We start from the raw sequence: 26127 nt of genomic DNA on the forward strand, positions 1-26127 counted from the left end.
CATATTTATGTATACATGTATATGCACGTATGTGTGTATATATGTATGTCTACATATTGGTTTGTTTGTTTTATATGTACAAAAGGTCATTATCATCACCATAATATTCAACAGCCTCTGCATACTTAAAATTTACCTTCAAATCTACGGGTATGAAAGACACTTTACCCAGACGCCCTTCAAATTTTTACCTTGGAGCTCATGAGTCATAATGACTCCCATGCAAATGCCACTTGCTGTGCAGGACTTAATGTTAACGCAATGTGACTGCAAACATTTTCTGAGCAACAGTGGGCTGAAGACAAAGACATATACATTAGGGATGATTCATGCAATATTAATTTGTACACTAACATCTACTTGTAAATACCATGCCCAGTGTACACATAAACCCAATATGATGCATTATTCATGAGTGTTCCATTACTTTATACACAAAACTGAAATAAAGTGTTGGATGACTTGCTAATATGAGAGAAAAACTAAGATGTATAAACTTTTTGTCAGAAATTCGTCGTATCTATAGCATCATATAGCCGAGGTTAATATGTGAAAACATTATAAAGTTAAATAAGGTCACTTCTGAACTCCTAATGTAAAACCCTCAGAAGAATACTAAAGGAAGGCTTTTTCAGCATTCTTTTGAGCAAACATCAACCTAAGATGCCAGCCGTAAAACGTACCATAAGGAAGGAGACAAACTAAGGCCGGCTGAGCATTTATATGCAAAGGCCTGCCCTTTATCCCTCAGTGATGCAGGAATGTGAAGGATGCTGAGCGTCCACCTGATACTGCTCTGCGCCCGGGGGAGGGTCTCCAGTCTCCACTCTGGCTGCCATAATACGGCTCAGCGCATGTAGACAGGCAGGAGGGGGAAGCACATCCTCAGAGAGGTCTGCTGGAAACATGATCATCAGGGGAACCTAAACGCATTCTTCGGATCCTGTCAGATGATTCCACAACTGAGTGCGTTTTGTGCTTTTCTCCAAACGACATAAGCAGAGACCGGCGTCCGGACGAACCGTGCAGAACGACACAAGCCGATATCAGCCGCCGCTACGTGTGAGGCGAGGTCACCGCAGTACCGCGGTAAGATACGCTAAAAAACACAGCGAAACCAGACAGGCTTATTATTATTATTATTTTTAATTCCGTTTGCGTATTTATGCGTAAACACCGACTGTTTACCCTCGGTTATTAAGCAAAGCTTTCCAGCTGCTCCCGGTTGTCAGCGTAGCTTGCGTGCATCCCACTGCCCGTGTGTATCACACTGTCCATCAAGCAAAAATCATAAAAAGCATCTGCAAGAGCAGCAATCCAGAGAGTGGATTGCAGGTCACGGAGACTGGACATTATATTTCTTCGTCATTCCTGGACATTGGCAACATGGACTACAGTAAATGTGGGTTAGTGGAGCAATGCCATGCACCCTGCTACCACCAGGATGCCCCATGTGATTTATATATATTTATAAAATAATTGCTTTTATATTCATTATACGGCGATCTGCATTTTTTTAATCATTTATTTAGATATTTTACGTATAGGTAATTCTTCAGTCACAGTTTTTGTACTTGCAGCAGCTCCCTGCTCTAGACAGAAAATATATATATATAAAGGGATGAGTACACATGCAGTAGTAGGCAGGCCTCTAAGCTCCTTTGCAGTTGCACATCATGCTGTAGCTTGATCTGTTTTTGCTATATCGTGTGAGAAGAGAGTAATGTGTCAATTAATTTGTATGTGGCTGTTTTGATGAAAGGACATGCTGTGCTCTGATTTTGAGTTTAAAAAATAACAGTTTAGAAATTAAATAGCTGGTTTTGCTAATTGTGAGCTAATATGAAAATGCTGCAGTAGGAATCAAGAACAAGTGAGCACAGTACGGGCAGGGAGCTTCTATGTAGCTGGTGAAGATGTTTGGATGGTACTATTTAAATGGGTGAATGAGAGAATGGGGTCTCTATAATTGCATTAAGGAACTCTGATTCAAACGCCTTGTGTTCAAACATGAATTATAAATGCCCCTCATTCACCATAACCTCATTCACAATAACCTAACCTCCTGTTCCATCCCTGATTAAATGGGCCAGTAAAAGCTAATGGGAATTTTGGTATTACCTCACATTCCCCATCTGTTGGGTGAGTATCAAGCTACTTAGCCCACATCTTTTTCACCTTGGGAATACACGAGCTATAGTTAGACACATGTTAATAAAAAAAAAGTTAATTTGCAGATGATGACTTTTCAGTATCCTAAGGTAAGAATGGTAGATTCTGGCCTTTTTAAAACAGGTTTGCATAGCTGAAAGTAATGGCCAATGTTAAGTGTTTTGCATGGATGGATGAAACGGATGCCTGGTTATAAAGCTGAACATTAACTGAAGTGGTGAACACTGATATGGCAACTGTATGTGTAGAAAACATGTTATTGTTGAGTGAATATTACAACATCATCCACTTTTCTGTTATTGTTTGCCCAAAGTGACATCCTTGAGGACCAATTCAGTGGTTGCCATATGCTCTCTCAGATGGAATTTGTAAAACCTAATTTGGGGTTTCGCTGGTGTCATGTGATGTGAGACAAGTGCTGAACACCATTGGTGAAGAAAAATAGAGAAAAAGTCTGGAGGGACATAAGGCTAATACATAACAATATATGCACTTTGTTTATTTTAAAATCCTACATACATATGCTATTTAAAGGTGGGCACATATGTCCTCTAAAGTTGATTGTACTTGGTTTGTATCCATAGTTTACAGACTGTCCCATTGTTACACCTTGAGCAGAACATTTTCACCATCTTGGTCATCAAGGGGTAGTCCTGACGACTAAGAAACTGAACAACACTACATGCTTGTATGTTAATGAGTTGGTTATCATACTGAAGAATGCCTTTCTTTAGTCACTTTTTTGGACTTTAGCAATTATAATTTACAAAAACAAACAAACAAAAAAACCCATCATGTTGGATACATTAAGACTTGAAACTAACAGCCAGTTCAAAAGTTCTCCCAGGAAAGCTTTAGCTGAGGTCATAGATTAAAGAAGCTGAGGTTGCTAACCATTGGAAATGATATCATATTTAAGGTACTGTATCAATCTATTATATATTAATGTAGAGAAAACCTGTGATTCATGCAGATATATATATCTATAGTGAAACCAGTGAGGATTTGTGCAAAGCAACCCTTCTATGTTGCCTTACTTAAGTCCAACTTCGTTTTATCTGGCGCTTGTGCAGCTGCTTTATTGTTCTCTTATCGAAATGGGCTAACCTTGCTGTTGACATTATATTTTATACTGATAAAAGAAGCTTATATTTCATTCTATGGATTGCATGTGTGCACTTAGCACTATGAGATGCTTTTTGGACCAATTGGTTGCAAGAGACCTCATAACCTCATAAACCATTACAGTTGTGTGTAGATGACCGCACCTTCTTCAGTCATGATTATGATGAAGTGTGTCGAATGACAGTGACTGTCATTCTTACATATGCACTTAAGGCACACCTATACACGTTTATTTATTAAGAAGTCTACATCTTGACAGACCATTTTTAAAACAAAGAAGCCTGCTCAAATTTATCTCATCACTCAAGTCTGTTTTTTGTTTATAGAATTGATATAATCACAGAGTCTGTTTCAAGCTCGGCTACTTGCCATGCTCACTCAGGGTTTCTTAAGTAAACCATGATTTGAGGTGCAGCTTGCTGTGAGAAGAGGAAGTGCTAGCCTTGTCAGTCTGTCTGTTAGTGGGGGAAGAAAGCCATTTTTCACTTTAATGAGACACTGCACTTAAACACAAAGATTCTTTCAGGCAACTCTCATGGTGACGGAGTCAGAGAATACACCTGCATCAAGCAAATCTAAAGAGAGCCATATTAATTAGATGAGCAGTTTGGTGGGTCAAAATGAAGCTGAAAACGAAATAAAACAATGTGTCTAGCAATATGTACCGCACGCTCTAAGTTGAGCTTTAAGTATATGATAGCCTAAAGCAGTTTTGCTCTGTTTGCTCACACTTTATGCCACTTGTAGTGGACTCCAGTAAAATAAGCTAACTCGTTATCCTTGGCTGAGCAGCAGAAGAACGAGTGGCGATGCTGTAATTGCAGTGATTATCATCGCTTGTCCCTGGTTTTACCTATAGTGTGCCCTAGAAGTGTCACTTTCAGTGTCCTCAAACTGCAGGCTGGAGATTACTCTGCTCATTCTCTCATATGGGTGTATAAAAATAACATTTAAAATAATATTAATTGCTAATTTCAAAGCACTGGTGTTTGAGGCTCAGGTAGAGCTGGGCGATAGAACGATAACGATATGTATCGCGATATAACTTTTACTCGATAGAGAAATTAAGCTATCGCGATAGACCTCGCTGCTCTTGTCCTCTTAAAAAAAAAAAAAAAAAAAAAAGGTCAGCCAATCCAAATTAAGTAGCGCAGAGCCGAACCAATCACAGCCGCAGCGTCACGTCACGTGACTTGTTACATACAGCACAAGTGCCAAGCCGCACGTGTGTTTGTTTGGGAAGCAGCCAGCGGGTAATAGAGCCAGCACGTAATGGAGGAAATGAGTGTGCCGACTAGAAAAATCAACCGAGCGTGACCGAAGAGAAAACAGATGATGGTTCCAATGCCGGAGAGATTGTCGAACGGAAGAGCCAAAGAAGTTCCGTAGTGTGAAGGTATTTCGGCTATTTCAAGTCTGACAAAAAACAGAGTAGCATGCACTGTAAATTGTGCCGAAAGCAAGTCTGGAAATACAATAAACTGGTGCATGCGTCACACTGTGCGCCACGTTATTGTTTCGGTGAAATGGATTTCTACAATACTGTTACTGTTGATTCTACTCTCTGCAGTGTTTAAATGCTTACATACACACACAGTTACTGTCCCTCCACACATACGACTCGGTTCTGCTTCTATTAGTGATGGGTCGTTCGCGAACGAAATGGCTCTTAGAGCCGGCTCTTTGACGTGAACGACGCGAGCCGGCTCCTTATCGCGAGCCGTCACGTGTGTTTTGTTTTGTTTTTTTTCTCTCACCCTCTCTCGCACTTTTTTTCTGCTTCACTCAGCATGCGAGCCTTGTGCTTTACGCTGGGCAGAGGGGGGAGGGGCAGTAGTTACACTCAGTAGCACAGGAACAGATCCAGAGGGGGAGAGAGAGAAAGAGAGCCAGGGACAACAACGTCACATTAGAAAGGTATAGTAATCATCCACAACTATTTTCAGTTGCAGATGATAAAGGATTCAGAAAGTTTATTCATGCAGGTCCATTTGACAGAGAATGTGCATGTTTCTTTTTGTTTTCATATTTTAATTTATATTTAATTGTGTTGTGGTTTGCAGTGTTTTGTGTTGTTTCACTTTAAATTTGTAAAAGGAAAAAGCTGAAAATTTAAATAGTTAAAAGTTGAAATGTGAATAGTTGATTTTTGTATTATATGATTTATTTATTACATTTTATGTGGAGTGAATAAATGAAAGTATATTTACGGTGGCCCCTAGAGATAAAGCACATACAAACTTCAAATCACGTACGAACTCGGAAGCATGTACAAACTCCAAAACACGTAAAAACTCTAAAACACGTAAAAACACGTACAAACTCCAAAACACGTAAAAACTCCAAAACACGTAAAAACACATACAAACTCCAAAACACGTAAAAACTCAGAAGCACATAAAAACTCAAAACACGTACAAAAGACAACAGAAGTGCTCCAGGATGCTGGGGGCAGTGTTGAACTTTTGTTACCGAGTGGCTACACAAGCCAGCAAGTACCAATGACTGGATTTGTTGTGTGGTAGTAACAGGTAAATGAACATTTTTTTTTTAATTATTTGAATATATATGAGTGCCTGTGTATAAATACACAAACAATACACACATGCTTTCAATTGTGTAATTTAAGTGATCTAGTAGCTCTGCTTTGGAAGTTCAGTTCATGCTAGAAATGTGTCTTGGAGTTTGTACGTGTTTTGTCTCTAGGGACCACCGCATATATTTATATATAAACATATATAAATAAAACCACTTTTTTTACGTTAGTAATTCCTTTTGTGCATAATTTTATAATACTGTTAATAATAAATTAATTAAAGCAACAAAACAACCTGAAGAGCTGGTTCGGAGCCGAAAGAGCCGGCTCTTTTTAGTGAGCCGAACCGAAAGAGCCGGTTCTCTAAAAAGAGCCGGAAATCCCATCACTAGCTTCTATGCCCCAGCTTTGTTTACTTTTTCCCACCGAGGCTTCTAGACTTCTGATTGGCCAACATTTCTGCACGGTTAGGAATCTAGCGCCACCTGCTGCTTTGGCATGTTCATAGCAGCGTTTTCCTTCATTTCTGCCTTTACGTGTGGACAGGATTATTTTTTAAAACGAAAACGGAAAATCTCCGTTTTCAAAAATACCCGTGTACGTGTGGACGTAGCCTCAGTCTCTGACTGGAAGCGCTAATTCGTCATTCGGCTTTTGTCAGACTAAAGTAACTGTTAAAACTGTTTGAAAAGCTCAGCTATACAACAAGGAGAGATTGAGAATTTCCTTTTAGTTCTCAGTTTATTTGATATTGACAAAAGTTAGTCAGTTTTGTCTGATCTTCTGTAAAACAAACTAAGATTTATTTTTAGAATTAATATTTTGTTTCTAAGTGGAATTGACAATTTAGTCTGTTTCGTTTGTTCTATTTTGAAACTTAAACGCTTTAGCGGCTGCCTTTTGTGTAGTTTGCAATATTTGCCTTTTATTTATCTGAAAAAGTCTCATGTTCCTTAAGTACATCTACCCTGTTGAACTTATTATGGGAAATAAATATTTAAATAAAAACCAGCTGCTGATTATTTCACATTTTACTTGTGAGCAACGGCACATTTAAATCTTACAAATATAGTTATTTGGCTTATATCGTGATAGATATCGTTATCGCCTGAAATGAAAAAAACATATCGTGATATGAAAAAATCTCATATCGCCCAGCTCTAGGCTCAGGCCATACTGACATGCTCAATGAGCAAGTCGTTAAAGGTTTATGGTTAGTGTGAGCAGAGAGGTTATGAAAAGCCTCAAACTCGCTATGCTTTAAATAAACACATAGGAGGCATTCTAACATCCTTTTTCTCTTGCTGCAAAATCAGCATTTTGTCTTGTCGTCCTGGCAGTTTTTCAGTGGGCAGCCCCACACACAAATGAAATCAAATTTGCAAACAGACAGGCCGTGTGATCTGCGTGAAATCAAATTTTCCAACCGACAACTAGCAAAATACAACCTCAGCTGGCTCTCCACACTAAGCATTATGAATGAAGGTGCCTGCAGACATTATATGCTCTCCGAAGACCTACTTTAAACATGAAATCAAGGAGTCATCATAACAGGGAACCGCATGAGCCTCAGATATCAAAGCCATCAATTTTGTATTAATGGCTTAGGAAAGCAGGATTTGAATAGCATGATCATTTAAAATCGAGAGCATGTGAAAAGCACCCATCATTTTTGAATGGGGATTATAAATATTTTCATCACAGTATAATACTACTACTACTACTACTACTACTACTACTACTACTACTACTACTACTACTAATAATAATGATGATAATGATAATAATGAACAGATTATTTACTTCAAAACTGCTTAGCTACGGTTCCCAGGGTTGCCTGTTGTGGTATGAATTAATGATTGAATCACACAGTGCTGGGTGATGATGCACTCACATCAAATTTTAATGACGTGCATGTTTCCTCTGTTAGTCAATGGACAGGGCGGCACAGAAAGTGCTTTTGCCTGGAATAAACTGCATGCTCTGAGCATGTCTCGCTTTTCTTTGGACTGAATGTTCAGGGCTGAAAGGACCAAAATACTAAGGCTGAAAAGTTGAAAATGATTGTCTAACTATCTCCGAAGAGACCTTTAAACACATGAAATACAGTATGAATAACTTAGCACATTTCATACATTTTTTATACCTATTATAATTTAACTCAGCCTTTTTAACATTCATAATAATATATTACATTGTGAAAAACCCAACATAATTCTTTAGCGTGTATAACTTCAGTATAACACATTACCTATTTTTATCCATCATTAATATCTTTTTTTTTTTTTTTTTTTACCACTGCTTAATAACTACACTTTTCTTAAACCCTCTGAAACAGTATTTTTTATAGATAGACAGCTGGGATTTCTACCAGAAAGCCCCAAGGAGCTCAGCTTCGAGTGTGTTAACCAGGCAGGATAAAATCAAATCTACTAACTGGTTTAAAGTGGCAAAAACATATTACCTGAAATGATCTGTCAGTCTCATTCTAGCTGTATTGTCACCGAATGTCTCCAGAATTGAACTTCTTCTGGAAATGCCAGCCAACAAAATACAGATTTAGGAGTGCTATAAGGACACAGTCTTCTAATTGACATATTATTTACATTTGCCAGTTCTTTCTTTTTAGTAATAAAAATCTTTTTAATTTGTCCCAGTGTTTATAGATTTAAAAGTCTGTCCATTTGGGACTTTAAAACAATATAGCACATAATTGTTTTAGTGGCATATATAAGGCCTATAGAGCCTTTAAGAAGCACACGCACAAATTTAATATCCTTGGTGGGAAATTAATAAGTTCACTGCAATGACAAACCTGTCAGCTAAAATACTGTTAAGTTACTTTGTGACACTATCTTGTTCGGGAAGTGGTTAATTTGGTATCTGTGTTCCTTGAAAAAACAGAAAAACTATGGTGTTTTTCTTGAAGATCTTCCATCTTTATAGACATGCAGTTCAAAACCATTACTGATTACCAAAGTCTCAGATACAAAGGCGTTGCAGTTCTCAGGTCAAAATGCCAGCAGCTGTAAAGCACTTGGAAAACTTGCTCCTACTTCAAGGGGTAAAAGAGGTGTTTTCCAAACCTTGTTCATTTATTTTCCTCACCGCAGCTCAGACGGACTGAGTGAGCTTATCCAGCTGGATAAGGTGACTAATTCATCTCTTCTCCTTGTACTCTATTAAGCTGCGTTACAGTGGCAAGTGTTAACAATATGCCTTTGTGTCTCACACCTGTGGGCAGTGCAATACCGGTAAAGTAGGAGTGAGTGCGCAAAAAGGCCATGTTTTCTTTCTCTGACTTCAAGACAATAGAATATCATCACTTTTATATCTTTGTGAAAACAGTAAAGAAATAATTCCAACACATTTTGTGTGGTGGTTATTATTGTGTAGGCACATCTGTGGACGGGTACAAGGCCGTGTGTGGTGACAACTTTATTGGACAGTCCTGTTTGTAACCAACACCTTGTTGGAATTGAAGAAGATATGTTTGGTCAGAGATCATTAACGTCTTAACAGTTTTGGCTTGCAGTAGGATGTTATAGAAGAGAGGACAATACAGTATATGAATGCTGGGCATGCACAGTAAAGAGAGCTGCAGATACACGTACTCATTCAGCTGATTAAATGCAATGCATATTCATTTTCTCTGGCGTATTTTACAGATGCAAACCCTACTCATTAACCCTGCCTTTTATTTTGCACTCGTGCATTTCTCATGTGTTTGAGTCATCTGTAAAACATGAGTCATAGAAAAGCTACATTCATTATTGCTTCAGAATATAATACAGTACATACTGCATAACAGTAGGATGGTTAATACGTGTCTAACTATTGTATTTTTGCTTTATTTTCCAGGTTTTCTCTTGTGATTTGATCCAAAGCTGAGAGTAACCTCAGGCACTGCCAACGACCTCTGTGATCTCTTGATTCAACACTATTATCGGTGTCTTAAATGATGTGTAGGAGAAGGACTGGGTAGAAAACCCCCATAAAGTCAACAGAGAAAAGGAAAAGGAACTAGGATCACATGGTTGGTATGGACTGACGAGTCAGCTGAAAGCAGATCAGTGTGGCTTTGCTTGGAAGTGTAAGTCTTTTATTGCATCTGACCACAGAGCAGGTCAATTATCTTTTAGAGGATCAATTACAATTCAATTCATTAATAGGAAATAATGAAATGATGACTGTGTCCTCTTTGTAGATGAGACTAATTTAATTTCAAATTGTTTCTCCAAATTGATTCTTTCAGTCATTACTATGCAACAGGCAGGGATTTGAGCTGTAAACATGGTTTAAACATTGAGATAAAGATACAATAGGATTCCCACTGTTAGGTTAAACGTCTTTCTGATAAAAAAAAAAAAAAAGCTGTTGTAATATGATGTTTCATAAAATCTGTGACAGGTGTATTTTGAAAAGTTGCATTTAAAGATATGGCAGTGATTTCCCCAAACCTGTGAAGCATCATTCTTTTTACTACCTCTGTATAGTAAGGATGTCTTCCATTATGATTGTTATCTGTGAACCCAGAATCTTGACATTTATCTCCTGAGGCTCAACTCCTCTCCTCCCTCTTCTCATCTCATCTCTTCTTTCATGTCTCCTGCCTCTCTGCTGTCACACTTTACTGACATGTGTTTGTGCTCTCATTCCATCCTTTTCCTTGGCGCTTGACAACGGAAGTGGTGGCTGTTTCTGGTATTCGTTTCTTTCTTTTTTTTGCACTGCCTTTGTTCTTCTGTTCCCTGGAAACCAAAAAAATCTTTTTATCCTTTTTATCCTTTCATGCTGAGCACACAATGTGAATCTGTCTTGGAATCTTTATCGATCTGAGGAAACTGAGACACAATTGGATGTAGCTATCTATTTGGATTTTTTTGTTTTTGTTTATGAACAGTTTTTATATTTCTTTTTTTTTTAAAGTTAAGTTTGCAGTAAATACTATCCATATTCTTTAAATGCTGTGTTGGGCACATATATATAGTCATGCACTGCTCTTCTCTAGCACTGCATCTGGCAAACAGCCATAGATGCCCTCTACACAGTGTCATTGATGGAACATGTTGAATAATTTACAAATGCATGCATTTTTCAAAGCAGTAGTGTTTTCAGTAGCAGTAAGCTTTCAGCAGGGTCAGCTCGGTGTACCTGCTATTTGTTAACCAGACATACATACTGCGTAGTTGTAATATAGAGTGTCAACTGTAGTTAAAAAGTAAATAACCCCAATGAAATAGAAGAAAGTGCTATACTTTGTAAGTGTCCAGAGGCAATGTTGATCTGAATGTCATTTGGGGTGAATAATGCTTAAACGAACCATTTATGAGTGAAATGCCCCAACGTCCTTGACATCAAATACATTTTAGACATTCACATTTTCTTTCATAGTACTAATTACAAATGCCAGCATGCTAGCTATCCTCCAAATGGCAGACTATACATTACAGTTGGTTTTAATTGGATCAGTTGGAGGCATTTGGAGAGTGCATTGGGAGGCAATGTAAAGGCACTTGCTGTCATTGGTTATTATGTAGTTAACTATATTTGATTAAATACCTTGAAACCTGTCACAGTATAGCATGTGTAGAGCCCAAATGCAGGAAATGAAGTCAAATGGTATAAAAGAAAAGGGCGGCTTGTGTTGGCTGTTAAAGTGCCAAAACTAAACTAAGACAAAAGTGGGATCAAAGTAGGAAATGAGGGAGACCTCAGCGAAGATTAATGGATGTAAGGAAGGAGGAAATGCAGAGGTTTGCTGTGACTGATGAAGATGTTAGGGATAGGGTGAAATAGAGGGAGATGATCTGCTGTGGCGAGCCTGAAAGAGAGCTGCAGATATGTTAATGCTGTCATTTTGGTCATGTTATAGCATGCTGATGTAAGTACAGTCACAGAGGCTTTAGGCTGTTAGCCTTTAACCACACAGTGGCTAGGCAGGTGGTCATGGTAAACTACACAGTAAACTGCATTTACATTAAAAATCAGTTTATCTGCATGCATTTGACATCGACAGTGTGCTGCTGAAATGGACGGCACAGAAATCAAGTGAAAGGAAAGTCGAGTGTTGACTTTACTAAAGAAAAGAAAAGCTGTATGAGCAGAAACAGATGTGTTTGACTAACCGATTTATGCAGATACTGAATCAGGGTTGAGTAGCACATACTGCATGTGCAACAATAGACATGGTTGACGTCAGCAAATTTAAATAGTAGCATTGTATTAAAGACTGTCTGTTAAAACCTGCTGTAAATGCCAGCTCATGTTGAATAGATTACACAGAAATAAACAGCTGAAATCTATTGTTTGTTTCATACTAGTGTATATATGAGAGTATATATACTAAAGTAACAGAGCAAAAACAGTGACCACAGAGGAAGTGCATGAATGAAATGTTCAGTTTCCGTGTGAACACTCAGAAACTGACTTAAAAGATTTGAGAGATACAAGTGGCCTCACAAGTCAGTCTAATTTGTATGTATCTTTTCTCCTTTTCTCTCCTTTTTTCTGTAGACTCACTCTCCCATAATTATGAATAGCAGCACAGCATCACATTATGGAAACAGGATGACTCAAATAATCTAAAAATCATTATGCTTGCATGAATGGGCATTACAGTTGACAGATATTACAATTTGGGTCTGGGTCAGGACAAATCAATATATAATAATAAATACATACATATATATATATATATATATATATATATGTATGTATGTATGTATGTATGTATATATATATATATATATATATATATATATATATATATATATATATATTAGGGGTGCAACGATACACAAAATTCACGGTTCGGTTCGGTTCGATACTTTGGTGTCACAGTTCGATATTTTTTCGATACAAAAAAATGTTCATGCATTTTTAATTTGTCATTTATTAAAATTATAAATATATATTTTAACTCAAAAGTACAGTTTTTAAATTTAACCCTAACCCTTGTGCGTGTTTTTTATTTTGACAGCGAATGCGCACCTGCGGACCACTTATGTGCAGCCCTGGTTATTTAGCTCATCATATCGCAGCCACAGAAATTATTTTGTCCATGAAACCATAAAGCTGCACTTTCTTTTTGCCTTATAGTCTGATTTGTCATAACTTCTCCGTTTTGTGGTAAGCTTTTCTTTGGCTGTCACTTCTTCACCCTGACCTGTCTTATTTGGCTCAGCAGAACTGAAATGCTTTTACACACTCACTCACATAAGCTCAGCGATTCTCTGCGCGATCAACCTCTCACATGTTTAAGCTGCGGGAGATTTCACTTGTCATGTTTGCATAGTAAGCTAACGATTAATAAGACGATGTCAGAGGAATTGGTGCACAAATTATCATCACTCACAGATCAGTGCTGTCGCTCTCTATACACAGTTCGCACGATTGCAAAGTGAAAGCAAAAAAACAAGCGCAAATTCAAACGCGATTTCAATATGTCACATATTGACAGTGGCTCACCGATGCCAATGACATAATTACCCAGCTACATTTCTGAAAGAATGCAAAAGCATTGACATATATTTTTCCTACAATAGCCCGATGGGCAGGGCAGAGATAGATTTTGGTAGCCCGACTGAAAAAATCGCTAGCTCCGGGACGTCGGGCTAGCGATATTGCAAGCCCTGTATCTGATTGAGGAATCACTCATCTTTGGAAAAGAGAGTTTATTACAGAGAAATGGCTCTTTCCAAAATAAAAGCTATACTATCCGCTTCTTCTGGGCTATATTCTCAGCAGCATAAGGAGAATCATGTGCTAACAGCTGTCTAAATGACTCGGCTAAAGTTAGTAGCATGCTTGCTTTTTTTTGTCTGCTTCCACTTGTCTTTGCACTAGGATGATGTCGGCGTAAATGTGCAGTCAAATTCGTCGTGTTCCCACTAGTGCTTTCAGGTTAATCTCGTTGAAATGACCTTAACGCCACAACACGGCAAATCTCCGTTAACGAGCTACCGCCGATCGCTCTGTGCATGGGGCTAGACGGCCAACACGTTAACGAGCTAACTGCGCTAGCACACTAGTTCACACCAATGTAATTGAGCATTGCATGGCACATCCAACATACTGTTTTACTTTAGTCCATGACTCGCTTACCTTCAGGGTCATACGTCACATGAAAACCAAAATAATTCCAAACGCCAGATCTGAATGAGGGTGGGGGAGGTGCCCTGCGCTCTTCCTTCTGACTATGCTGTCTGTGTTGAGCGCTCAGTGGATCTGCGCTGGACAGTGCAGCCTAGGCGGAGTAGTCGAACACAGATTCACTGAGCGCTCAACACAGACAGCATCGTCAGAAGGAAAATTGATAAAATAAATTACAAATGTTGTATTGTTCGATACATATGCGTACCGAACCGAAAGCACTGTATCGAACGGTTCAATATCGATACGAATATCGTTGCACCCCTAATATATATATATATATATATATATATATATATATATATATATATATATATATATATACATATACATACACACACACACACACACACACACACACACACACACACACACAGACAGACAGACAGACAGACAGATCTTTGTCCTGCTTATCTGAGTCTGGGTCACAGACCCAGCAGTTTAAACAGAGAATCCCAGGCCTCCCTCTCCCAAGGCTACCTACTTCAGCTCATCTGGGTGCGATCCTGAGGCATTCCCAAGGTAACCGAGAGATATAATCTCACTTAGAAGGCACCTGGGAGACATTCTGGAGGAGGAGTACCACCTCCACTGTTAACCCGTTCAGAATGACCGAGCTCCTTATCCTATCACTAGAACTGAGCCCAGACGCCCTTCGGAGGTCGTTCATTTCTGGAACCTCAGTCCTATAGTCACAGCTTGTGGCCGTAGCTGAATCGCCACCTTGGGGAGGTTTTTTACCCTAGTGACCCCAGGAGCTGTGTCGCTTGGGGCAATTTGCTCCTGATAGGCTCTCCCACGGCAGATTGTTCCTGGGTGAGGGGCCAGAAGAAGACAAATTCAGTGAACCCCCATGTAAAGAAAGCAAATAAAGTGAGCAAGTTACCCTGTTCATGAGAGGACCACAAGAGCCCCACCCCAGAGCCATGCCTAGGAAATGTGGACTATCATAAATAATTTTGAAGTTGCTGTATCTATCTACAGAAATCGATAGAAATAAGAAAATCAGATTTTTGTAAAACCTTCATATTATTTTATTCTCTCTGATCTGTGAATATAATAAATTATTTACAAAAAGGTGTTTAACTGACGTCAGATGGTAAGCCTCGAGATGTGATGCTCTGCTTTATTTAAAATATGTTAAATTCTTCACCAGCATTTGCTCAAATAAACAGCAACAATAGGGAACATATTTGTGGTGGCTTCATACAGCTGTTGTTTTATTTAAGAAGACATTGCCTGGCCACATCTGTGAGGATAAATACAAAACTAATTAAGAGTGAAGACAATCATTTTGATAACAGAACTAGGAAATTCTCTTACCCAGGTTAGCAACATTTTTTCTTGCTTTATTTTGTGTTTTCTTTGTTTTATTGTTGGAAATAGATCTTTTAGGATATCATAACTCTAGGAGGGGAGTGATTTGAAGTTTATACTGCTGAAATCCAGCAGGGTCTGTTTCTGCAGCTGCCACACACATTTATTTTCATGTGCTGATCATTGTCTCCTCTGTGCTCACAAAGCAAAGTGGATCACTGATGAATAATGCATACGTGCGTTCTGAATCGTTGCATTACATCATGCATGGATGGGATGATTTGCGTCTGCACTCCCAACATAAGTGATGCAGTATAATTTTATTTCCTGGGAACATTTATGTCAAACAGGTGCTGCAGGTTGAAGTAATCGCACTGCTGCAAGTATTTCATTAAAGAGAAAAAGCAGGCATCTGGAGTGAACGATGCAATGCCTGCTAGGAATGACACAATCATCCATCCATGCTTCCGCTTATCCTTTTCAGGGTCGCGGGGGGTTCTGGAGCATATCCCAGCTGTCATAGGGCGAGAGGCAGGGTACACCCTGGACAGGTTCCCCTTTCTATGAGGGTTAAATGACTGGGTCTACTAATTATGATATATACCGCCAGCCGTAAGGTTAAAAAGTTATAAGCGTGTTTTTGTTATGCTACAGCGTGTCAGTACAGCATATAAGCTGTGCTGTTCCTCTGTTGGTCACACTAGAGTTGCTTATCTTATCTTAAAATTCATTCACACTGTTCTATTTTCCGCTTCTGCTTTTCCCTTTAGTGATACAAAAAGATATGACTTACTGTTTCTTCTTTTTACGATTTTGCTCAAGGTAACAGAGCATTTGACATCTTTTCACAATGAAACTCTTTTCTCCTATTTCCTGGCTATACGGTGTATATACAGGAGCTGCCAGAATATGACAGATATGCAATGACCTGTGCGGTGACCCCCATACGCGCAATATGCCTTACAACATCTAGTTGCGGGATGTACGATGTGAGCGAATGTGACTTGCCTCGTGGGGGAGAGCGGGGAACAGGTGCTGGCACTGTCAGCTTGTTAACACTGGGTAGAGAAGTGGCTCCTTCGGCAGAGTGCTGCACATATGCAACACATTGCCTTTGGCTGTGGGGCGTACATTATGTGCAGGCATGCGTACGTGTGAAAAGGCAGTGAGCGTATGTGCATTGCACACAGTCATGCTTCTGGGCCATTGATTGGGTGGATTTATTTGATTTGTCTTCCTGGGGATTATTCAGGTAAAAAAAATGCACAGTAGCCTCAACTTTCTGTGTAAATGTGTGTCTCGATCATAGGTGTTGTGTAGCGTGTTGCTGCAGAGAGAAATTGAAATACAAACAAAACACAGCCACTTAATTGTTGTCCAATAGTAATTTATAGGTTTTGGCATACATTTTGTTTTGGGAACATTGTTAGAGGGTTATTATGTAGCTCAGTTTTCTACAAAAGCTTTGGGAGCCATAGTTATATGAAACCCCCCTTGGGTTATGTGCAAAAAATTCTCTCAAACATCACAAATTAGGCCCCTAGATGACCCATTTCTAGAAGAACTAAATTGACACAATGAATTATTCCATCCAGTCTTGTGGCCTCTATAACAAGTCGGGGAGGTAGAACAGAGGATAAATTAGGACACTCAATTCTTGCTTCTCCCATTTATTCCATCAAAGCCATTTAGACAGATTTGCCCCATTTGCTCAATTTATTCTGTGATTTTTATGCCCTCTCGTTTGGAGGATGGGAAAGAAAGAAGAAATGGATATGATTTTGGAGAAATTGGTACTTTGTAGATAAAAAAGACAGACATAATGTGTTGGAATTAATTTAATTCTGATGAAGTTGTAAGGAATTTGACATACTGTTTTCCTTTTTGCAAGGACACTCGTGGCACTCTGCCCCAAATACATCACTAAAAGCTTTCAGCTATAAAGCCAAAGGAAAGAGTTAGAATATAGTTTAGAGTAAAATTATGGTTCGGCGGAGAAAGAAACGGTGAAAGATGGAGAATATGGGAGAAGGTTCAGTGGGGCAGAGGTGTAACCTATTTAAATGTGCAACATGAACTTACTTTTGTAAAAAAACAAAGTACAGTGAGTACACACGTGTGTCTTGTTGCCGCTAAGCTTTGCATAGTGCTGTACATCAAACAGACCACAGCAAAACAAGATAGTCTCGAACAAATACTGCTTGAGCTCAGCTCCACTGCCAAATCCTCTAGGCCCATAGGGTATATGGTTACTGTCACCTGTGGGTTAAGGCCTCCTCTCTGGTTTGATGTCTGAATATTAGGTTATTTGATGCTGCTCTTTCAAGTCAGCCTGACAGGACAAGACAGCAAGCAGATTTCCCACAAGTACTTTAACTGCTCAGCAGAGAGACATCTTCAAAGCCCAGCTCCCCTTTGTGCCCTCTATGTTTTGTATCCAGCTGTAGGTGCATTTCATGTCGGTTTGGTGCCGTCTAGTGGAGTTTGTATAGAATTGCAGGATTTATTCTGTTATTTTTTGTTTTTTTCTGTTGAAGTGACTGCTTTGGGTTTTTTTTTTTCTTTTATCCACAGTGACAATGGTGTTGTTTCTGATTGGGATCTCAATTCCTGTGAATAATTCTTCTCATGAGAACCAAACTGCAGGTAACTGATGAAACAACTGAGCAATTATATTGTCTAAGAAATAAATGTTAAAGCCAGACTCTAGAAGGATACGATTTTTCTTTTCACATATAAAGGAAAACCAGATAAACTGACTTGAATTCAACGTTACTCGAACTTGTATATCTCGTACCTTATGATTTAATAAACAAACTTAAGACATATATGCTGATCTTTTCTGTTACCCTATATTTTACTCTATTTTATGCACCATTGTCATTTATGGCTTCAGTTACAATTTTTCAAAAAATGTACAAAGTCATGCTGTAAAGAAGAGATTCACATTTCACATAATAATGCTCTTTCTTAAGTTAGATGGACTGAACATTTTCACGTCTGTCTGTCAAATCTTATACTAGCACCAGTTAGATTAGCACAAAATTGCACTATTTCTAGACAGTGATTAGTGACTTCCAGTAAAAAATAGTCCAGGAAATGCCCTTAAAACCACTTTACAAATTAATTTGAATTAAATTTAAATAAAACAAGGAAAAAATAAATTGTCAATGAGTGCTCTTTAAAGGTTAAAAAAAACTGATTTCAACCGAAGCTCTGCTTCATGTGCAAATAATGTATTTGCAGTATATTTCTTTATTATAGTCCAAGGTTGTCAAACACACAGTAAGCCCCGGGGGCCAGAATCAGCTGAGCAAAGACTCCAATCTGGCCAGCTGGATGGCTTTGGAAAATGTCAAGGCAAGCATAGATTTTGGACTTTTGACTGTATTTTCATAAGTTTTATAGCTTTTCCTACTCATGAAGAGCTCCCCATTGACAAGTAGTTAAGTAATAGATTAATAATAGATATAAAAAAAAAAAACAGACAAAATAAAAAACATAAAAAATCAACAATAAAAAAAATGTCTTCACACTGACAGAAAGGGATCAAAGTGGACTACATGTGGCTCTTGACATCCCAGATATAGTAAATTCCGTAATATGTGATATCTAGATTAAAAGCTTGTTTTGTTGTAAACTAATATATGTTGTTCACTTTGTTTTTTTTATCTAGGAAACTCCACCCATCAGGGTGTGCATGTGTTGCCTTCAACACTGGTTTTATCCCTTCTTCTTATCATCGTTGTCCTGCTGACAATCTACTGCCTGCGGTGAATAAATCTGTACATACACATTAACACTTTCTCACTCATTCCAGCTCCCTTTTCACGTGTATGTGCGCGAGCATGAGGGTGAATACATCAGGTTGGGGCATCGGGGTGGGGTGGTTTTTAAATAGGCGGTCAGCAGTGGCTTATGGATAAACAGCTGCTCTTCCACTAAGACAATAAACAAAGACGGCTAGGTCAAGTCACGCCAGAGACACTCATTCACTGACCAGCCAGCTGACAACAACATGAGGAGGAACAGCTTTGGTTCTATGAGATGGTTGATATTGGTTTTGGTATTTGTTGTTTACTTATGTGCTTAGTGGCACCATTGTAGAGATCAAGCTTAGCTCTTTTTTTTTCTCTTTAATAGATGGTTGTGCTTTTCTTCACCTCTCACCCTGTCTTTACCGTAGGTTCAAAAACCACAGGAAAGCTCTGGTTACCTCAGTGGATAAAAAAATTCCAAACGGCTTCTTGGAGGAGCAAGGTACGTTGGTGCTGTACTCAATATAACCACTGCATGAAAATATAAAGCAACCTTTTTGCTTTTTAAGCCTTTTTTTTATTTGGTTTATAAATTCAGTCTCTTTATGGACAAGAAAGATTTCACGATCTGGAGTCCAAAGTAGCTGTGAAGGCTCTTACCCTGTAGGGAACCATATGAAGTTTCACTTCAAGTAAAAAAAACGACATAAATAAACAGAAAGGCCAAATTCTGAGTTAAGACAGTTTTGTGCAGCAGGGGCATGTTTATGGCTTAAGAAATCATTTCTGTCATGATATACCCCCTGAAGTAGGAAATCTTAATAGCTATCAGGCTTGTTTTTGCAGGTGCTGTAAGAGCTTGTAATGTTCTCTACAGGGAGACATTAGCAGTCTGACCACCATATATTCTTTTAACCACAGGAGAGCAGACAGTGGTCCTCCTCCCCAGATCTCCTTCACCATCCAAGAGGTACTTCCCTATCCCTTTGGACTCATTGGAGGAGGAGTACCGGATACGCTCTGCAGATGATGGCAAGCTCTTCAGAGAAGAGTTCAATGTAAGCATGCATTTATTTGGTGTGGATTGAGATCTTTGTTCTGCAACCATACAGCAAAAAGTGTACAAAAACAGTACTAAGATTATATGTTAGCAGCCTTTGTACCCGTGGCTTTATTTTTATCTCATGAGGATTGGATTCTCTCTTTATAGTCACTGCCGTGTTACTACCACCATGGGTCCTTTGAGGAGGCGAGCAGAGAGCACAACAGAGAGAAAAACAGATATCCAAATATTTTACCATGTGAGTGAGGATCTATATTCTGCAGTTGGAGACAGTATTTCTGCAAAAGCCCTCTGGCTTGCAGACTTATTGATAGCCAACATAAGGAAACGTGCTGTGGGCTGAAATGAAAATTAAGAACCACTTTTATTTACCTTTTTTCCCCTCTGTTCCACAGACGATCATTCAAGGGTGGTGTTAAGTCATCTCGATGGACACTTGTGCTCAGACTACATAAATGCATCTTACATAGATGTGAGTAGTAATTAGGTTAAGCTATAAAGTGAATAAAATTCCTCATCAAAATGTTCATTCACTACTGTTTTTTTTTTTCACACATAGGGTTATAAAGAAAAGAACAAATTCATTGCAGCTCAAGGTAAATGCACATTTTCTTTCATCTTACCCAAGTCTATAACCATTTTCACTTTGGTTTTACTACATCTCTTGATTCTGTTTCAGGTCCAAAACCTGAGACAGTGGCTGACTTCTGGCGGATGATTTGGGAACAGAAAACAACAACTATAGTAATGCTGACGAATTTAAAAGAAAGGAAGGAGGTATTCTCTCTCTGCACTGCATTATTCTAAAGAAATCTAAAATCCCTGTGCCTCCGATGCACGTTTAGTGAAAACCCTTTTAAGTTCTCAAGACCCAAAGTCATGGACATAATTTATTCGACCCCCTCTCTTAACTGAGAATCCATGCAAAGTGTCACCCAGCAGATTACTTAGCATCGCATTAAATTTAGCCTCAAAGGGATGATCAATTGAGCGCTCAACAGCAGGTTTGATGGGGCAGAATAGAGGCAATGGGGATCAATGATGAAATAATTGTTGATAAGATCCTAGGAGGCTTCATGATAATTAGTCTGAGAATGTATTTAATGAGTTGAAACGTCATTGTGAAGATCTTATTGACTGAAAGAGTAGCACAAAGTCGCTGTGAGTGCCTTTGAATTTGTAAAAGGCACACATCAAATAGATAGTTTTATATGTAGCTATAGTATGTACAAAAGAGATGCATGTCTATAGCAACAATTGCAAGGACAAATGAGCTCCTCTGCATTTTTAGTGGCATTCATTTTCCTTGCAGTACCACAAAAATAATTTGTATTGTTTTTCTCCATTACCAGGAAAAATGTTATCAGTACTGGCCAGAAAAAGGCTGCTGGATGTACGGGAACATCAGGGTGGCGTTAGAGGATGTCATTGTACTAGTGGACTACACCATTAGAAAATTCTGTGTTCAATATGTAAGTAAAATATGTGAATCTACACATACTACAAATGTACTGACAACCTACACGTTAGTCTTACAGGAGCTGCTCAGCCATGTAAACCATGGCATGAAGCACAGAGTGCACAGAGGTTTAGAAACTATTTGTTTTAAAGTCAGCACAGCGCTGGAGTCTTTTACACACTATGCACCTTAGCACTTGCCTTGTAGTAAAACTGTAGCACTTATACGTGATAGCGAAATATCTAGGAGGGAAGAAATTGTACAAAGATTCATGACGAGGTGCTTGATTTTATACAGCCGTGGCTATGGGACTGAAAACACCTGAATTCACAAATTAAGAGGTGTGACCCAATACTTTTGTGCATATAGTGCATAAACACCTGCAAAAGTACTGAAAAACATCTTTGTGGTAATTCCTGCTAGAGTAGGTGTTTCCAGGAGTATATTTCACACACTGGTGTGCGTGTGTGATATGGTTTTGCAGCTGTTAAACACTGTACTGTAAGGAAAGGAAAAATAAACGTACATTGCTGCTTTTATTTAAACATCTACACATGGTTTAAAAGTAATACTGTAATTTTACGAGTTATTCTTAATATTCTTCTTAATTACTGTAATAATGTAACAACCTATGTGTGTAGTTGCTAGATTCTTATTAAATATTGAAGATGAAACTAAGCCGCGGTGAGATGGTGCAAAAATGGTCCCCATGGGGAAATTGGAGCATTTTAGCAAACGTTAATAGGATCCAAAATATAATAAATAAATGAAAAACCAGTATGGAAACATATTAGAGAATATCAAAGGCTACAGATAACAGACACAGCATAAATTATAAATATGTAGGTGTATTTAAAATACAGCGAGAACTGTATTAATATGCAGTGTTTGGCTCTGTCATTTTATCTTTCGAAATTCATACACATACAGTATCTGTATTTTTTCTTGTCTTTTTGACTGTCGAGTTGGATGCCAACTCAGTGTACTGCGAAGCCTTCAGACTCCAAAATTCACTTTGTTCCCTCTCCATCTGAAGCTAGACGAGCACAGATATCCTCTCTGACTCTAAAAACTGTGACTGCTGTAGCTCTTCAGTACAAGCTGACAGACTGGGTGCTTTAACATTCAGCTCTCAGAACACAAAGCAACCAAGTGTTCAAGAGAATGGAATTCTGATCTCTAGAGTATCGATGAGAAATGAAAGTGAGGCAAAGTGTTTAATAATTGCATTCTACCCCAAAAAGCAAAATGACAAAAAAATCAATAAAACTGAAGTTCCTTTTCTAGTAGGTACCAGTTTGTGGTTGACTGGCTTTGTAAAAAATAAAAAGACAGATGACTTATTTGTGCCTTCAAAGCATTATTTATGCACCGATATGAACCTTGTGCGTCTTTGCTTCACAGCAGGGCAGCGATGGTCCCAGAGCTCCCCGGCTGGTCACCCAGCTTCACTTTACCAGCTGGCCAGACTTCGGAGTGCCATTCTCACCCATCGGCATGCTGAAATTCCTCAAGAAGGTCAAAGCTGTCAATCCATCCTACGCTGGACCTATTGTTGTGCACTGCAGGTAAAATGTGCAGTAAAAAGGAAGCCAGAAGAAGGCATCTGAGCACAGTTATATAAATCCGGTGTGAGTTGATGCATTTCATTGTTAGGATGCAGGAAAGACTTTTTCAGTGCTCATAGTTATGAGTAAAGGTAACAAATTTAATAAAAACTACAGTTAAGCCCATTGTGGATGAATAAAAATCCTTGCATAGGGTGTATATATGTTCCCTGACCAACCAGTGTTAAGCCCCACCAAAGAAATCTGCAGCCAACTGTAGCAACTGGTGCAACAGGTGCTCAGGGAGGTGGAACTGTTGTTCTTGAATGGGGCCCATTGAAAAGACCTCAACACCCCACCGTGGAATCCAAGCTCTGTGCTCCCAGAGGTGTCGTCTGCTGAAATGACCCCTGTAAATTTATTAGGGCTGTGCTTGGGCTTCAGAGGTGAAGTACTTCTACATATGGTTGTAGCTGTTCACAATTGACTTGTATGTTAAGAGAAATATAATAACTTGTGCCAAAAAAAAAAAAAGCGCTTAGAAAATGAAATGTTCAGGTGTTTGTGGTATGTATACATTCACTCCTGTGAAGGCTCTTGCACATGTAAATAAAATGTTACATTCAACGCTTCCCAACCACATTTTTCGGTGTTCTGTACACTTTGCTGTTTGTTACAGAGAAGACCTTGAGGCTTCTTGTTTGTGTTTCCACAGTGCCGGGGTTGGGCGGACTGGGACATTCATTGTCATTGACAGCATGATCGACATGATGCACATAGAACAGAGAGTGGATGTCTTTGGGTTTGTGAGCAGAATACGAGAACAGCGCTGTCAACTGATCCAGACAGATGTAAGTATTGACCCTCTCCGACCTGTTGTACCTTGGACTGACAGCTCAACTCGCTGCTCTGGTCGTGGCATAAACAAGCGAGGGCATAGGAAACAACAATGTCTGTGATGCAAAAATAGTGGGAAATAGTTTGGCAAACCAAAGCAACTACTTCTATAACTTCGTCTCGTCTTCCTCTTTCTTAGATGCAGTACTCCTTTATCTACCAGGCTCTGCTGGAGTACTATCTGTATGGAGATACAGAGCTAGATGTGTGCTCTCTGGAGGGCCATCTGCAGAGGCTTCACAACACCAGGGCTCCCCACGACAGGCTGGGCCTGGAGGAGGAGTTCAGGGTATGAAGAAAGAAGCTCTCTCTTAAACATTTCAGACAGTAATGAATCGTGCCCATCACCCTGCGCCCTGCATGGGTATATTTTCATGGAAAACTTGCCCAGGGTGCAGCTCTTGGCAGTAGTAACATAAATAACAATGCTTTGGATCAACTAAACTTTATAAGGCACCACCATCTGCCTCATAGAATTTACTGTAGCTCTGTGAAAATTTCACATTTTTGCTACAAAGTATCTTCACAGTTCCCTACACACTAGAAGGAATTATTCCCCAATGCCTCTTCTTCACCTCTTCTTCGTCTCTACCTTAATGTTTTTTGTCCAGCTTCTTGGCTTTTACTTGTTACAAGTATGGAAATGTTCCAGCATCATCTGTTTTTAAAAAGACTCACCAGCTTTATTAGCATTGTACTTTTCTATATGTACTTTTTCATCATTTCCGTCTGTGCGTGTTTTCTCCCATCAGAAGCTGACCAACGTTCGCATAATGAAGGAGAACATGAGAACTGGGAACCTTCCTGCCAACATGAAGAAGAACCGTGTGCTTCAGATCATTCCGTGTAAGGACTCACTCATACTCGGAACAGTTTCATAATACATCACATCTAAGTAACATCAAAGTATCACCCTGCTGGTGATTTTATAGATGCCGTACACAGATATCTGGATAATCAGCTCATGTCTCTGTGATCAGTGACATTTAAATTGGGCTTCTATCTTTACTTTATGTTGCAGTTGGAGTAGGAAAAGTAAGCCTGGGTACAACTTTTTACACTGAAAACAGATATAGACTGCAGCGCGTTTGGCCTTAATAACACAGCTAAAGTTTTAGCTCGGCTAGGATTTTTTTTTTTTTCGTCAGCCCTTTCAAAGTTTTATTTTATTAGGAATCACTTGTGAAAAGTTTCATTTTCCTTTTTTCTGTTTGCAGATGATTTCAACCGAGTAATACTCTCAGTGAAAAGAGGACAGGAGTTCACTGACTACATCAATGCCTCCTTTATTGATGTAAGCACTCCCTCACGACCTCCTGTATAGATTTCCCATAGAAGTATATATAAAGCTCATTGTTTCCTTTACAAACAATGCAAAATATTATGTTTGCTGCACTCTCAAGTGTTGTTTACCAGATGATCTGCCCTCCAGGGCTACAGGCAGAAGGACTATTTTATCGCAACCCAGGGCCCACTGTCTCACACAGTGGAGGACTTCTGGAGGATGGTGTGGGAGTGGAGATGCCATTCAATCGTTATGCTCACCGAACTCAAAGAGAGGGAGCAGGTACAGTATGGTGTTCTTGCAAAAGTACAGGTTGAAAAGCAGAGTTGAACATTTAAACCATGTTTTATTATTCAATTTTTCATATTTATTTTCCATACAGTTTGCATAATTGTCAATGTGTGTTGTGGTTTTGTCTTTATTAATTTTCATGTTACAATAACCAAACACTATATAAACCAGTTAACTGTAGCCTGTTTGCGTTTCCATTTGAACTCTTCAACCAGGAAAAGTGTTACCGGTATTGGCCATCAGAGGGCAGTGTAACATTTGGAGATTATACGGTGGAGCTGACTGGAGATACACAGTGTGAAACCTTCACTCTCAAAGACATGGTTCTCACCTACAGACCAGTGCGTAATGTTTAATTAAAACACTTAACAATATTAAAATTGACATTTCACTTGAACAAATTTCCCAACCTGTTTTCTTTGTGCTGTTATCATCAAAGCAAATTAAAGTTCATGTCATTTCATTCCATTTACATTTTTTAATTAGATGAAAATAACAATCAGATTTGCCCAACACCAGGAAA

The 26127-nt window shown here is 38.9% G+C and overlaps 1 protein-coding gene across 1 annotated transcript in view; it reads left to right on the forward strand.

Annotated features, from left to right (window-relative positions):
- Positions 1 to 819: 819 nt before the first annotated feature.
- LOC147316080 (receptor-type tyrosine-protein phosphatase epsilon-like) overlaps positions 820 to 26127 on the forward strand; it is a 27023-nt gene continuing 1715 nt past the window's right edge. Inside the window, exons 1-19 of the mRNA XM_086259265.1 lie at positions 820 to 1089; positions 9695 to 9926; positions 17879 to 17950; positions 18981 to 19077; positions 19491 to 19564; positions 19984 to 20120; positions 20273 to 20363; positions 20521 to 20597; positions 20685 to 20721; positions 20805 to 20902; positions 21478 to 21597; positions 22989 to 23152; positions 23847 to 23982; positions 24168 to 24317; positions 24781 to 24874; positions 25246 to 25322; positions 25461 to 25595; positions 25820 to 25945; positions 26124 to 26127. The exon at positions 26124 to 26127 is cut by the window's right edge and continues 148 nt beyond it. Coding sequence (XP_086115391.1) covers positions 17884 to 17950; positions 18981 to 19077; positions 19491 to 19564; positions 19984 to 20120; positions 20273 to 20363; positions 20521 to 20597; positions 20685 to 20721; positions 20805 to 20902; positions 21478 to 21597; positions 22989 to 23152; positions 23847 to 23982; positions 24168 to 24317; positions 24781 to 24874; positions 25246 to 25322; positions 25461 to 25595; positions 25820 to 25945; positions 26124 to 26127 — 1684 coding nt within the window. The 5' untranslated portion in view covers positions 820 to 1089; positions 9695 to 9926; positions 17879 to 17883. The remainder of the gene's footprint in view (positions 1090 to 9694; positions 9927 to 17878; positions 17951 to 18980; positions 19078 to 19490; positions 19565 to 19983; positions 20121 to 20272; positions 20364 to 20520; positions 20598 to 20684; positions 20722 to 20804; positions 20903 to 21477; positions 21598 to 22988; positions 23153 to 23846; positions 23983 to 24167; positions 24318 to 24780; positions 24875 to 25245; positions 25323 to 25460; positions 25596 to 25819; positions 25946 to 26123) is intronic.

Source organism: Aulonocara sp. 'chitande type north' Nkhata Bay, linkage group LG13 (assembly GCF_057382095.1).
Source record: "Aulonocara sp. 'chitande type north' Nkhata Bay isolate Kocher_YH1m ecotype deep benthic linkage group LG13, A_spYH_male_GT1.1, whole genome shotgun sequence".
Lineage (NCBI taxonomy): Eukaryota > Metazoa > Chordata > Actinopteri > Cichliformes > Cichlidae > Aulonocara > Aulonocara sp. 'chitande type north' Nkhata Bay.